The 15,279-nt window shown below is 54.5% G+C and overlaps 2 protein-coding genes across 2 annotated transcripts; both read left to right on the forward strand.

The window, feature by feature from the left end:
• The first annotated feature begins 77 nt into the window (after positions 1-77).
• MRI1 (methylthioribose-1-phosphate isomerase 1) lies at positions 78-9,265 on the forward strand. The gene is made up of 8 exons (XM_032396069.1): positions 78-824; positions 904-1,142; positions 1,968-2,143; positions 3,564-3,740; positions 3,818-4,042; positions 5,494-5,623; positions 7,313-7,368; positions 9,230-9,265. Exons 1-6 carry the CDS (start codon positions 573-575, stop codon positions 5,619-5,621), a joined length of 1,197 nt encoding a protein of 398 aa, XP_032251960.1. The 5' UTR covers positions 78-572; the 3' UTR covers positions 5,622-5,623; positions 7,313-7,368; positions 9,230-9,265.
• Positions 7,081-11,089, forward strand: CUNH19orf53 (chromosome unknown C19orf53 homolog). The gene is made up of 3 exons (XM_032396070.1): positions 7,081-7,235; positions 7,313-7,368; positions 9,230-11,089. The coding sequence occupies exons 1-3, from the start codon at positions 7,139-7,141 to the stop codon at positions 9,371-9,373; spliced, it is 297 nt and encodes a 98-aa protein (XP_032251961.1). The 5' UTR covers positions 7,081-7,138; the 3' UTR covers positions 9,374-11,089.
• The last annotated feature ends 4,190 nt before the right edge of the window (positions 11,090-15,279 follow it).

Here is a 15,279-nt window from a genome sequence, read left to right on the forward strand (position 1 = left end):
TGTGGGACTCGATCCCGGGACTCCAGGATCATGACCTGAGCCGAAGGCAGTCGCTTAACCAACTGAGCCACCCAGGCGCCCCATTTAACAAGTATTGATGGGGTATTTGCGGTATGCCAGGCACTAACCTAGGTCCCGGGGATACAGTGGTGAACCAGACACACGGCCCTCTTGGGGCTGAGGTTCTGGCCAACTTCTTATTTGTGCCTGTCCCTTGGGGGGAGATGGTAGCCCCAATGGCTGTCCCCAGCTCACCAGCCTTTGCTCTCTGCTGGGATGGGAAGGTTTCGGGGCAACAGTAAGACCCCTTAGTCCTTGGAATCCCCCCAATTCGGGCCTTTCTCTCCTTGAGACCACCTTCAGCACTCGCTCTGGCCAAAGGCGCCTAAGGGTGACTTGGGGGAATCGCGCTATGAGGCCCTAATTCTCGCCGGCTAAACACAAGGCCTAGAATCCAGTAGTTGCCCCATAAACGGTGCCATCGGTGGTTTCCAGGAGGCGACTAACTGCCCAGACTTAACCGGGAAAAGTAAGGTGGGATTAGTCGCGGGTCCTGCGGGTTTGCTGTGCGCATGCGCCTCCTTGGGGGAGGGGCGCGCCGGTCCCGCCCCCTCCTCGCGTTCCGGGCGCGTCCCGCGTGCTCGGGTCGCCCCGACTGCTTCCTGAGTGGCCGTGAGCGAGGCGGTGACACCATGTCCCTGGAGGCGATCCGCTACTCTCGGGGCTCGCTAGAGATCCTCGACCAGCTGCTCCTGCCCCAGCACAGTCGCTACGAGGCAGTGGGCTCGGTGCGCCAGGCCTGGGAGGCTATCCGCGCCATGAAGGTGGGGCCACGCGGCGGAGCGGCGGGGCCGGGGTGGGAGTGGGGGCGCCCCCGCCTGACCCCAGGATCCCCCCCGTCAGGTGCGCGGCGCCCCGGCCATCGCGCTCGTGGGTTGCCTCAGCCTCGCCGTGGAGCTGCAGGCGGGCGCGGGGGGACCGGGACTCGCCGCGCTGGTGGCCTTCGTGCGCGACGCGCTGAGCTTCCTGGTCACCGCCCGGCCCACCGCCGTCAACATGGCCCGCGCTGCCCGCCACCTGGCCGAGACCGCAGCCCTGGAGGCTGAGCGCGAGGGCGCCACGGAGGAGGCGGTCCGGGAGAGGTAGGGGGACCTTGTGCCAGGCACTGCTGTATGTGGAAGCTATTAACTCATTTTTTCGCAGAGCGACCCGTATTACATATAGCGAAACTGAGGCAGGCACGGCACATCAGTCCAAGGCCACACGAGCAGGACTAAGAGTCCACCCCGGGCAGCTGGGTCCCAAGGTTCTTGCACTCAGCCCCTTCACTCTGCCTCCCCAGAACATACCCAGCCCCATCTGCTTTAGAGGTCCTTTTCCGAGCCACTGCATTCTCCTGGTTTTTGCTTTTGAGGAATTTTGTTTCCTGTCCTGATCCCCACCCTGCCCTTTTGTTTTTCCACTCTCCTCTGCTGCAGCTATGTGGTTACCTTCCGTGTTCCTTGACCCCACCAAGCTTACTCCTGTCTCAGGGCCTTTGCATATGCTTTCTCTGCAGGCGGCTATCCACAGAGCTAATTCTCCAGCAGGTTTCAGATTTCTGCCTTCCCCACCGCCTCATGTAACACAGTTCATCTCCTGTGCTCTGTCCCCTGATTCGGCTGTCTTCTCCTTCACTTCATTAACTGCTCACCACCTGCTTTCCCCACCCTACTGTGAGCTCCACAGGGGCAGAGATTGTTGTCCTGTTCATTGCTGTGCTCTCCCACACACATGAGGTAAACGTGTTGTGTGAGCAACACACACGTGTGGTGTGACAGGAGACAATAACAGAAGGGTGTAGGCCCCACAGCCTGGAGGGGCTTTGAGTAAGAGGGCTCCTGCACAGGAGTGTTGGCCAGGGAAGAGGGGCCAGCCTGGGCACCAAGGCCTGGTGGCTGGTGCTGAGAGCCTCTTGTCGGCCCCAGAGTGATCCGCTGCGCTGAGGACATGCTGGAGAAAGACCTCAAGGACAATCGGAGCATCGGGGACCTAGGAGCCCACCACCTCCTGGAGCGGGTAGCTCCTGGGGGTGGCAAGGTGACCGTGCTGACCCACTGTAACACTGGTGCGCTGGCCACTGCTGGCTATGGGACAGCTCTGGGTGAGTGGGCATCCATGGGAATGGGGAAGGGGCCTTTTTGGATGCTAGAGAAAGAAACCCTAACCACTTTACCCACCAAAAAGATGTGAATTTATTCTTGTACACAAGTGCTTAGGGTGTTAGCTTCAGGCATGGCTGGATCCGGGGGTCAAATAGTGGCATCAGGATCCATCTGTCCCCGTTCCTAAATTCTGCCCTCCATGGCGGCATCATTCTCTGCTCCATAGGTCAGCAGGGAGGCTGCTAGGGTTCAGATCATGAAGAGCCAAAAGTCTCTAAGCTGACAGTGCCAGAAAAGTCTCCTCGTATCTCAGGGGCTTTGATGGGGTCACTGGCCTATCCAGGATCAATCAGTGGGTCCAGCGCAAGCCGTATGCCTAGAGAATGGGCAGGATGCGAACTCCAAGAGGACTGAGAAGGGGGGGCTCCCCAAAAGAAAGATTGGGATTTGCTCTGACCAAGAGATTTGACTACCTACCTGGGCACTGCCTTTGTGCCTGGGGACTGAGGCCTTGATGGCAAGACACCGATTTATTCACTAAACAAACATCGATTAAGAACCAGAGTGCCCCACCGTTCCTGCATACACGCATTTCTTTATTCACTCAGCACTTACTGAGCCCCTATTGTGTGCCAGGCACAGTTCTGGACACTGGGGACCCACCAGTGAACACAGTAGACAAAATCTCTGCCCCAAGGATTAGGAAAGTAGGAGAAACAAACACAACCAATCAATAAATATGTGTGCTGTGTTCAAAGGTGGTAAGTACTAAAGAGAAAGCCGGGAAGGAGTCAGAGGTGTGGGGTTTGGTGGGTGAGATCGAGGGATCAGGGAAGGCCTCACCGAGAAGATGTTCTCTGAGCACCCATGTACCCGGCAGAGGGGACGGCCACTGCAAGGGCCTGGGGATGGGACTGTGCCTGGTGAGGCTTTGGTGAGCTGTGCTTCTATTTTTTTTTAATATTTTATTTATTTGGGGGCACCTGGGTGGCTCAATCATTAAGCGTCTGCCTTCAGCTCAGGTCATGATCCCAGGGTCCTGGGATCGAGCCCCAATTGGGCTCCCTGCTCAGCGGGAAGCCTGCTTCTCCCTCTCCCACTCCCCCTGCTTGTGTTCCCTCTCTCTCTGTCAAATAAATAAATAAATAAAAATCTTTAATATTTTATTTGTTTGAGAGAGAGAGAGCAGTGGGGGAGAGGGAGAGAGAATCCCAAGCAGGCTCCACGCTCAGCACAGAGCCCGACACAGGGCTCGATCCCACAACCCTGAGATCACAACCTGAGCCGAAATCAAGGGACGGACACTCAACCAACTGAGCCGCCCAGGCGCCCCTGAGCTGTGCTTCTCAACAACGAGCCACCCTGCCTGTGTGTCGCTTTCCGTCTCATCCTGACATCCTGGTGGGCCGGGCCCCACAGGTGTGATCCGCTCACTGCACACCCTGGGCCGTCTGGATCATGCCTTCTGCACGGAGACCCGACCCTACAACCAGGGAGCCCGGCTGACCGCCTTCGAGCTGGTGTACGAGCAGATCCCCGCCACCCTCATCGCGGACAGCATGGCGGCAGCTGCCATGGCCCACCGGGGCGTGTCAGGTGCGCGGGCGCGGCGCCGGGGGCTGGGGCTCTGGGCATCCAGGACCAGGTTATGACCCCAGCATCTTGCTCCCCAGCTGTCGTCGTGGGAGCCGACCGCGTGGTTGCCAACGGTGACACGGCCAACAAGGTGGGCACCTACCAGCTGGCCATCGCCGCCAAGCACCACGGCATCCCCTTCTACGTGGCTGCACCCAGCTCCTCGTGTGACCTCCGTCTGGAGACGGGCAGGGAGATCGTCATCGAGGAGCGCCCAGGGCAGGAACTGACCGATGTCAAGGGGATCAGGATTGCAGCCCCTGGTAAGCTGTCCCCTTAGAGGGATCACCACAGCGCCTGGGCACCCCCCTTTAGGCACCGTGGCCCCTTCACGGGGGCCGGTGGATTTCGGGTAGAATCAGCCTTCTGGGGCATAAGCAGTTCTTTCCAGCCATTTCTTGGAACAGAAGCACCTTGAAGGTCAGATTCAAGGTCAGAGTGTACAACTAATGAGTTAGGAGACTTAAGGCAAGTTGTCCTGCTATTCTCCATCTGGGTTTCCTCCCTGAAGAAGAAATGAGAATACTGCCTTGCCTAGTGCCTAGGAGAGACACTGATGTTCTCGGCTTCCCCACGCCGCCTGGCTGCCATGCGCAAGATGTCTGCATTCTCTCATCCCCCAGGGCCCCAGTGTTCACATCTGTAAGATGAGCGCTTACTACAGCCCAGCTCACAAACCTCAGGGTTGTCAGTGAATTCACCCACGTGACGTGGAGGACAGTGCCTGACCCTTGCTTAGCGCTCATTAGATGGTAACAATTATGGTTGAAATCTTTTCTGAAGAGGACCAGTTAAGATCCCTAAGTGCCAAAAATACTGTGGGGCCGCTACCCCAGAGTCCAAGTATGGAGCTGAGGTAAAAATCACAGCTAAGCAGAGGGAAGTCCCAACATTCTGTTGTTTTGTGCTCCAATTCCTTACAGCGTTTTAAAAATAGATACATTAATTCTATAAAGTTTTTTCCTTCATTTTGTTTTTGGTGCCCCTGCTTTCCTGGAGGCATAATGAGCACTGGCCAAAATCACTGAGCAGAGAAAACTGAGGCCACCAGTTTGCAGCCTCTCGTGTAAAAGGTTGTTACTCTCAGCAAATATTTTTGAGTACCTGGCCGATTCTCGGTGCTGTGCTAGGGTGCCGGGGACACAGGAGTGAAAAAGATGTAAACGCCCCTGCACTCGCAGAGCTGACAATCCAGTGGGAGAGCTAGACAGCAAACAAGATAAATAACAAAACCACAGTGTATGTTAGAAGCGGGTGCGAGCGCAGGAGAAATAAACAAGGCAAGGACAGGCATGGGAAGTGTCGGTGCGGGGAGATTTAGACACAGTGATTGGAGAAATCCTCGCCGGGAAGGTGACATTTGAGTAAAGACCTGAAGGAAATGAAACAGTGAGTCATGTGACTACTGGAGGCAAAGGGGACTGCCCGTGCAAAGGCTCTGAGGTGGGTTCTTAGAGCTTCTTACAGAGACCCTTGGAGCCGGCAAAAGTGGCTTTCTTGGACAATGACAGCCCAGGAATGGGGGGTGGGGGTCTAAACTAGTTACTGGGTGCTAAAGCCCCATGTAATGCCTTCATGCACTTACAGAGTGAGCATCCCCAGATTGTCAAGGATTCCCCAACTCATGAACCACCATGGAGGAGACAGTTGACAAGGGCTTGAGAACTTTCAGAGCCAAATACCTGCCTTCTTGCCTCCCCTTTCTCTCCTGCAGGCATTGGGGTTTGGAATCCTGCCTTTGATGTCACCCCCCACGAGCTCATCACTGGCGGTATCATCACAGAGCTGGGGGTCTTTGCCCCTGAGGAGCTCCGGGCAGCCCTAAACACCACCGTCTCCTGAGGGTAGGGACCCTAGATGGACCCCAGAAGTAACCAATCTGACTCTCCATAGTCTGCCCCCATTCCCTTAGGTTTTATAATAAACTTAATGAATGGCTTGCCCCCAAACTGACCTTCTTCCCCCAACCACCCTTCTTCCTAGAGTAGGGAGAGCACACAGGGCCTTTGCATGGCTCTTAAGAGCCCTTTAACTGGAGCCAGTCTGCCCAAGTTCAAAACCCAGCTCAGCCCCTTTCTCTACAGTATGGTCTTGGCCAAGTCACTTCACCTTTCCATGCTTTGGTGTTCTCATTTATAAAATGGGGACGATACTAGCACTGCCCTCTTAGGTTGCTTCAGGGCTAGAACTAGGGCAGTGCCTGGGGTACAGAATTTTAGAGGGGACACCAAAAGGCTCAGTAATCAAGATAAATAAATAATAGCTTCATGAATTATTTTTTATTTTTTGTAGAGAAAGAAAATGAGAGCGCAAGTTGGGGGTCGGAGCAGAGAGAGAGAGAGAGAGAGAGAGAGAATCCCAAGCAGAATCCATGCTCAGCATGGAGCCCGACATGGGCCTCAGTCCCATGACCCTGAGATCATGACCTGAGCTGTAATCAAGAGTTGGACACTTAACCAACTGAGCCACCCAGGCACCTCCGATTTTTTTAAGTAATCTCTACACCCAAAAATGTGGCTCAAACTCACAACCCCAAGATCAAGAGTCACATGCTCCACTGACTGAGGCAAGCAGGCACCCCTAAAATTCTTTTTTTTTTTTTAAAGATTTTATTTTATTTATTTGAGAGAGAGAGAGAGTGAAAGAGAGAGCACAAGAGGGGGTAGGGTCAGAGGGAGAAGCAGACTCCCCACTGAGCAGGGAGCCTGATGCGGGACTCGATCCCGGGACTCCGGTATCATGACCCGAGCGGAAGGCGGCCGCCCAACGAACTGAGCCACCCAGGCGCCCCCTTCTTTTTTTTTTTTTTTTTTTAAAGATTTTATTTATTTGAGAGAGTGAGAGAGAACATGAGGGGGAGAGGGTCAGAGGGAGAAGCAGACTCCCTGCCGAGCAGGGAGCCCAATGCGGGACTCGATCCCAGGACTCCGGGATCACCACCGGAGCCGAAGTCAGTTGCTTAACCAACTGAGGCATCCAGGCGCCCTAAAATTTTATTTTTAAATGTTGAGAATACTATTTATATTGATACTGAATTTTGGGCACCCTTAAAGTTTGCACCACTGAGTGCCTCAGTCACCTCACCCTAGAGTAAATTTTATGTACAAAGGGCATAAAAGTAAGTTTTACAAAACAAATGAGCCCTCAGTAAATGTTATCTTATCATTATAACCTTTACTTGGAAGTTTTTGCGAAGGTTTGCGTAAGATCTGCTTTTATGGGCGCCTGTCTCTTTAATGCTTTGCCACGTTGTGTCCCGTGAGCCGTTGCGCCCTGCGGCCCCCGCTGTATCCCGTCGCGCCTTGCGCCTTCCGGCTGCAATTGCTTACAACCCCGCCTTTTCCGGCGCATGCCAGATCATGGCGCAGGGGCAGCGCAAGTTCCAGGCGCGGAAGCCGGGGAAGAGCAAAGCGGCGGCAGCGGCCTCAGAGCGGAACCGGGGCCCGAGGAAGGGTGGTGAGGAGCTGTCAGGGATCTGGGGGGCGAAGAGGGCCTGGAGCTCCCCGGCCTCATGTTAGCGCGTCTCTTCCCAGGTCGTGTGATCGCCCCCAAGAAGTCGCGCATCGTGCAGCAGCGAAAGCTCAAGAAGGTGAGTGGGGGCGTGCGAGCAGCGAGGGAAGGAGCCTGGAGGCCCGTGGGGGGCGGAGGATGGTGCCTGGACCCGGTGGGGGAGCCTGGACAACTCAGATCTCTTGAGTCTCAGTTTCGACCCCTGTGCCGTGGGTAGCGGAACATCACATACCACACTCGGCGGGCCTCGAAGGAGCAAGGCCTGCCGCGCAGAAAGTGTTAAACGCACGTTAGCTGCTCTCGCTGTTACTGTTCTTTAATAGAAGTGGGGAGGGGAGGTGGCGTGGCAAAGTAGAAACCCCAGCTTTGCAGAAGGGCAGTGCTGCGTGCGTCTTTTAACTGCCTGAGTCTTTTAACCTGTAAAATGGTCATAGTAATATCACCTTTCTCCCAGGGTTGTAAGGATTTAATGCCATGGGGCACTTGTAAAGCGCCGAGAACAGCACAGGACACAAGTGAACGTTAGCTGCGTTGGTTGTCATTTTTGTGGTTGTGTTTAAATGTAGCTTCTTTATATAGGTGGGTAGGGCTGAGTTTACAGAGAAGTTTAAAGAGATTTGAAACTGGTTTTACTGGAGTCAGATTTGAGTTCAAATTGTACTCCACACTAACTAATGCGTAATCTTGAGCAAATCGTTTCGTTTCCTCAGAGCCTCGGTTTTTGAGACCTGGGTACCCAGTGATCTGCCTACCTCCATCTGGCAGCGGGAGGCAGGCTGTCTCATGGGCATCTCAAACTCAGCATATCCAAAACCAAGCTTCTGATCCTCCCCTCAGCCTCCCAGACATGACCCTGCCACAGTCTTGATTCAGGAAGACTCTGTCTTTCCAGATACTTGGGATCATCTTTGATTCCCCCCTTCTCTCATATCTGGGTCAAGTCCCATCCTTTTTGCTTTTAGTATTAATCTAGAATCCACCCATTTCCCCCCTACCTGGTCCCATCCCATCAGCTACCCCCTGGACCAGTGCAGGGACATCCTTCCTGATCTCCTGCCACTCTCCCCCTTGCTCACTGGCCCCTTAACTGTTCTTACCCCACCTCAGCACTTCACTGGCTGTTTCCTCTGCCCAGATTCTTCTCCCAGAAATCCACACGGCTCCCTTTCTCATAGTCTGACTGCAGGTGGTGCTCCTGAGCGGCTGTCCCCGATAACACGCATCCCTCACTCGTCTCATGTTCTTTCTTGGATAGCAGCACTTACCTTCACTTTAACCTCGTGGGTCATGGGCGTGTATGTCGTCTCCATACACACGGGTATGGCTGAGTGCCAGCTCTCAGAGGGCATAGGTTTTTCTGTGTCTTGTTTGCTGTTGTGTCCCCTGCACCCAGGTATGTGACAGTCATGGTGGTCATGGTCCTTGGAACTCAAGGCAGGACAGGGCGGTTTGGGAAATATGATTAAACTACCAGTTTTGGACCCAAACCCCTGTGCCTTTGCTTGCTCACATCTCTGTGTCTCGGAGCTCCAGTTCCACCATCTGCCAGGCGGAAATGACATGGGCCAGGAGGGGACTGCTGCCTGGAAGCTGAGACCAAACGCTCTGGGCGTGCAGGGTTCCAGTCTCCCATCCTTCACCTGTTTGGGGAAGCCTGGGCAAGTGCCTCCTCACTGCAGGAACCTGTTTCTTCATCTGTAAAATGGAGATGAGTAGAGGTGTAGAAGCTGAGGTCCAGAGATGAGAACGGGATTTTTTGTGTGTAACACCTTAAAGAGTGCAGGACAAGACTTAAACTCCAGACCCTCAGGTGCTGTTTCAGGGGGAGTTGCTCATCCAGCCTTCTGTGCACTCTTGCCAGAGAGAGGGCAACGGGTCAGGCGCCCCCCTCCCTCCACCTCAGGTCCCAGTCTCATTGCCCTGTGGTTGCCCCCGCTCAGGACCTGGAGGTCGGGATCCGGAAGAAGATCGAACACGACGTGGTAATGAAAGCCAGCAGCAGCCTGCCCAAGAAGCTGGCGCTGGTGAAGGTTCCCGCCGAGAAGGAGGCAGCCTCTTCCTCCTCTGCCAAGACACCTTCCTAAGGACACCAGCCCACTGGAGGCCATCGCCGCAGCCTCCACAGGCGGCACTGCGAGAAGGAGCCGTGCTCCCCGCAGCCTCGGGTGGCATGCCCCTCAAATTGCACTGGGGGCCTAGCCCATGAGCAGGTGATCAGCAGATCTGGAGTGCACTGGTCAGCTTCCCAGGGTGCCAAGGACTCCAGAGGGGAAGGAATGTTCACCGGCTTCCTTTGTCCCCCTCCTCCGGTCTTGTCTCCCCTGGTTTAACCCAGAGCAATAAACGTGACTGTGATTCCTCCTGCGTTCCCATGCTCCTGTGAGTGGGCCAGTGCTGGGGCTGGGGACCAGGTGCCCCAACTAGGTTAGTCCCAGCAGTTCCCACCAGAGACCAGCCATGTGCCCACGGAGGGACTAATGGGCTTCTGCACCTTCAGCCCGGGAGCCGGAGGAGAGTCTTTTCACCCCTCCCGCCCTGGGTGACTCCCACCAACCCCCTCACTTGCCTGCATGCCCAGGTCAGCACCTCTACCGGAGACAAGCCAGGCGTCTTCGGGAGTGACTCTCCCATCCATAGGACAGATGCTGACAGCACCTGGTGGGGTTTCAGTGCTAGTTCAACCAGAATGCACTTGGGAACTGCTCGGGGCCACCTTGATCGTGAAAGCCCTAACAGCTTGTATTTATGTAGCACCGCCAGTGGTCCAGGCACCGTTCTAGCGCTTCCCTTGTGATGGCCCGGTTAGGTCACGTCGCCAACATTACCGAGCAGGGATTTGCACGGCCACCAGCAGGGTCCCCGCTCCCCGCTGACCAGCCGCTGTCTCCTCCAGACCGAGACCCTCTCCTGCTCCCTCCTGGGCCCCTCCGTCATTCCCCGTTGGCAGTCGTGCCTGTGAATCAGCCAAGAATCTGACAGCCTTCCTGCCCTCCCCCTGCTGGGGTGTGGGGAGCGGGTCACGGCTCAGGAACAAGGCTGTAGTCGGGGTGACGCTGAGCTGCTGCCTGGGGGGAGGTGGCAGCACCCATGGGTACAGGCAGCCACAGCTGTGAGTGACTGGCCCCCAGCCAGCGAACCCCCGCAGTCGGCTTTTCTGGGTCCCACACAGTGGTGGTCAAAAAATTTCTGAACTACTAAAATTTTTCTACAAGATAGGGGACAACCACTGTGAAAAACAGTTCGGTGGCTCCTCAGTTAAGTTTAGCCTAGAATTACCGCCTGACCTAGCCATTCCACTCCGAGGCACATGCCCGAAAGGACTGAAAACAGGGACTCGACCAACAGCTCGTACATGAACGTTCACAGCCACACTAGTTACGGTCCCCTAAAGATAGCAGCAACCCAGGTGGCCCCAACAGACGGTGGGGAGCATGTGTGTCTGTACGAGGAGTGTGCTTCCACCGTAAAAAGGTACAAAGCGCCCACATGGTACAACATGGATGCACCTCGAAAACATGCTGAGTGAAAGAAGTCGGCCACAAAAGGCCATGTGCTGTAGGATTCCATTGATGTGAAATGTCCAGAAAGCGCAAATCCACAGAGAACAGACCTTGATATGGGGGTCCATGGTTGACCGGGGGAGGGGGAGTTGCTAATGGATGCTGGGGTCATCTTCTGGAGTAAGAGTTTTGGAACTAGACAGACGTAGTGGTTGCAAAACAGTGAAATGCCACTGAACTGTACACTTTTTTTTTTAAGATGAATTTTAGCACAGGGGGGTGGGGCAGGGGGAGAGAGAATCCCAAGCAGACCCCCACCAAGCTTGGAGCCCCACTTGGGGCTCGAGCCCATGACCCTGAGATCATGACCTGAGCTGAAATCAAAAGTCAGACGCTCAACCGACTGAGCCACCCAGGCACCCCTGAACTGTATGTCTTTAAATGGTGGGTTTTATATGTGAGCAATTTCACACCAAAAAAAATCCTATTTATATCTTGAAAAATCAGAACTTGTGGCAGCAGAGCCCAAATTCAATGGAAAGACTGGCTTGGGGTTTCCCCAGGCCCGATGCTCAGGTTTCAGCAGGGGCAGGGGTGGGGGAAGGGGGGCTGGAGGACTGGAGGGTAGGGCTGTGTTCAGGGGTGTGACGCGCACGCGCGCTTCCTTGAGCCCCACTCGGGCAGCCCCGACGCCCGTGCCATCTGCCCACAGCATAGCAATGTCTCCCCTAAGCAGGCAGCTAGTGGCTTCTGCCTTTTGAGATGGAGCCCCTTTGCCCACTGGGCATTTATTGTACGCCTGCCCCGTGCCAACCTCAGCTAGGGAGAGCTGAGAACTGGCATTGTAGTGGGGAAAACAGAAAAACCAGGAAAACCCGCCAAGGCTGCCCTCTCCAAACCCCCACCTCCTCTCTGTCCTGCCTCCTGCTGTGGTTCCCTCCCCCTCCCGGATGTCACCTCCAAGAGCCCTCCTCTGCCCTCCCGAACCTCCAGCCCCAGGAGTGGTCACTCGGCACTCGCTCTAGACTGGTCTTTGCATCTTTGTTCACTGCTGTGTCTCCAACACCAAGGACAGTGTGCAGGAGGCGCTTAATGAACAGGTGTTCATTGAATGAAGGAAGTAATGAATTGTTCCCCTTTTTTGCAAGGAAAATTTTGCATTTCAATGAATCAGTTTTGATTATTCAGTGCATCATCTCTATACAACACGCCCTTCCGGGTTATCTGATTCATAGCATTGTCCTTGAACTCTCAGCTCTGTAAATTGTAAGCAATTGATAGCGATATAAAACCACTTATCTGTAGACATGCAAATTCCATCCCGGCCAGCAGAGGTTTCGATGACAACCCTCCTCCCCTATGGAAAAAAACAATTTGCCCCCATCTGCACGTTTATTTGCACAAATAGTCTGATAATGTAAAAGTACCTGTTCTCCAGATTCTCTTTTGAGCCGCGTGTAACATCTGCCTGGTTCCCACATGAGTTCAATAAAAACGTTAACACGTGTCCATCTTTATGTATCTACGGGAATCATGATTTCTCCCTCTTCTGGAAATTATTTGTTAACCTTTTTCTGGAATCTCAGAAGAGCGAGGACTGGGACAGGGTGCCTGGAACCCGTGGGGCCGGCGGCGCCCAGGCGGGCCAGGGACTCCTGTAAACTGGCTCCTTTGTCCCTCTGACACCAGCCCTTTGGAGGAGGACCCCAGGGGCGAGGAAAGGCATTCAGGCGCAACAGGTATGAGGTCTGGAATGTCAACCCACTTGTTCCCCCTTGGCCCCATCCCCTCGGCCTCCCCAAAGAGCCTCCCGGCCCGCATGACTTCTCCCTCTGCTTGTTCCTTCCACCTGCCCATAAAAGCCCACCAATGGTGCCGAAGCCAAGAGCCCCAGACTTTGGAAAATAACTACACCTTGAGTTCAGTGCCAGTTTCTGCCACTTCCTGGCTGCATGATCTTCAGCAAGTCCTGTCCCCTCTCTGAGCCTCTGTTTGCCCATCTATTAAATGGGGATCCTAACACCCCTCGCTCAGTGTGGAGAATTCTGGAGCCTGAGGGCTGTAAGGGCTGCTTTTGTCCAAAGAGTGGAGCCCAAGACTAGCCACTCAGCCTGTCCTGTCTTGCCTGTCACACTGGCCCTCTCTGCAGGGCCAGGGCAGCCACTAAATACGGCTTTTGAGACACAATTATTCCTTCCCAAGCCTTTCCTCTCCTGCTTCCACCATCCCCCTCCACCTGAATGCCCACTTCTCCTGGCAGGGTCCTGCCGCTCAGCCCATGAACCTGTGTTCCAAAAGGGAAAAAAAGAAGTGACAGAGGTAAATCTTGCCAGTTGGGCAGGCCAGAGGGGCTGCATCAGAACCAGGAAGCGAAACTGCCCGGGCTGGTTTCCCGCCTGAGTCAGCAAGGGCAGGGGTTGTGTGGGGGGCGGGGGGGGGGGGGGGGGGCAGCGGGCAGAAGACAGGGACCCTGGAAATTGGGGTGGGGTGGCCACAGAGCTGGGGGGCCCCTGTTCCCCTCCAACTGAGCCTCCAGGGCCACCCTATTTCCCATGGGTCTCAAGGACATGTGGGTTTGGGATCAGGAGCTGTGGATGCCTAGACAGTGAGCTCACAGAGGCCTGGCGGGGTAAGTGCGGCTTCCATCTCCCTGCAGCCCAAGCTCACTGGCTGCATGGAGAAGGCAGGACATGTGGATGGCTGGAACCCTGCTCCCAACCTCTCCTAGGAGGAGAGCTGGCCGAGAGAGACTCCCAGGGGCCTTTCTGACCTCATAGATTCTCCGGAGATCACTGTATGGCCTTGGGCAACTTTCTGACCTTCTCCAGGCCTCATTCCCCTCATTCGTAAAATCGGGAAAATGGAATAGAATGTTGGTGCTTCCCAAACACTGTGCATTTGATTCCCAGCCACTGCGACAGAACCAGCCCACCCACAGGGCTTGAATGCTGGCCCTATCCTTCCCCTGCTGGGGGCCTCGAGCATGTCACCTGACCTTTCTATGCCTGTTTTTCACCCAGGAGATGGGGATGATGACAGTGTTAGTATCTATTGTTAGACAATAAACATCCTCACTCTGTGATAGCCCAGTCTCGGTTCCTCCTAGAGTAGTCAACCGACTAGAGCAGCCTTGAGTGACCTCAACATCTCGGGACACCCACTGAAGCATCCTCGGGGACCGGGACCCGGGCTTAGGGGATATAGCCACGCACCAGATGCTGAAGAGGACTGCTGGTAAGGGCGCCCCCGCAGTCCTGTTGGCGAGGGGAGCGGCTGACACACGGGCTTTGCTGAAGTCCTCCCTGCCTCTCCCCACACCCCAGTGACTCCTTCCCCATCGGTCCATCTTTGCCTCCAATCCTTTGCAAGAAAGGCACGTGGCATAAGTCTAGGGCTTCCCAGTCTGGGTGACTTCAGGCAAGCACTTTGCTCTCCAAGCCTCAGTTTCCTCATCTGAGAAATGGAGCTTGTGATCCCCACTTTGCAGCACTGGTGGAAGGCTTCAGCGTGATAATGCGTGGGAGCAGTGAGTACACCATTGCCATTTTCCGCGTCCTTTCTGTTGTCACTGTGGCAGGCTGTGTCTCAAGACCGCCGTTGTCCAACAGAAGTTACAATGCAAGTCACGTGTATAACTTTAAACATCCTGATACCACATAAAATACAAAACATAAAAGGAAACAGGTGGCATTAATGAGAATAATGTGTTTTATTCACCCAAACTTACCTAAAATATTATCATTTCAACATGTAATCAATATAAAAATTTTTTTCAATATCAAAAATTCTTAATGAGCTATTTTACCTTTTTTTTTTCCCCCAGCTAAGTCCTTGAAAATTACATTTACAGCATAACCCAATTCTGCCCAGCCCCATTTCAAGGACACAAAGGCCAGTTGTGGTCAGTGGTGACCCTACTGGACAGCACAGGTTGGAGGGAGTTTCCTGAATGGTGAGCTGGGGACCCGCCAGAAAGTGCAGCTGGAAATTCCTGGAAGGAAAAAGCCCGAGTTTCCAGACGCGGTAGGGAGACTGGGGGCAGCAATCAGGCCACGTTAGGACCAACTTGGGCTGTTCCTGCTTTGTAGACGTTTCAGCGGAGTGGGAGCAGAGTATGAGTTGGTTCAGTCACTAAGTTACACATTGAGTGACTGCTGTATGCCGGGCGCTTTTCGTGTGCGGGAGCTATAGCAATGCTCCGATTACACATACTACAGCCACTGGGGGTCTCCGTGGAGAGGGAAGAGACCGCAATTAAGCAACTGCTGAACTAGATAAAGAAATGTAGTGATCCTGGAGAAAAGTATGGCTAAGAGGAAATGTAGAGTTTTCTAAGGACAGGGGGAGAGGAAGGACGGCGTGGGCCGCGGGGCGGGAGGGGGGGGCGGGGCCGGCGATCAAGACCACGGGCGGCTTCCGGGCAAGAGAGGCTGGCCTGGACAAAATGGGTCAGAAAAACAATCGGAGGTGATCGGATGTGACAAGTATTA

Source organism: Phoca vitulina, unplaced genomic scaffold (genome assembly GCF_004348235.1).
Source record: "Phoca vitulina isolate PV1807 unplaced genomic scaffold, GSC_HSeal_1.0 scaffold89, whole genome shotgun sequence".
NCBI classification, from domain to species: Eukaryota; Metazoa; Chordata; class Mammalia; order Carnivora; family Phocidae; genus Phoca; species Phoca vitulina.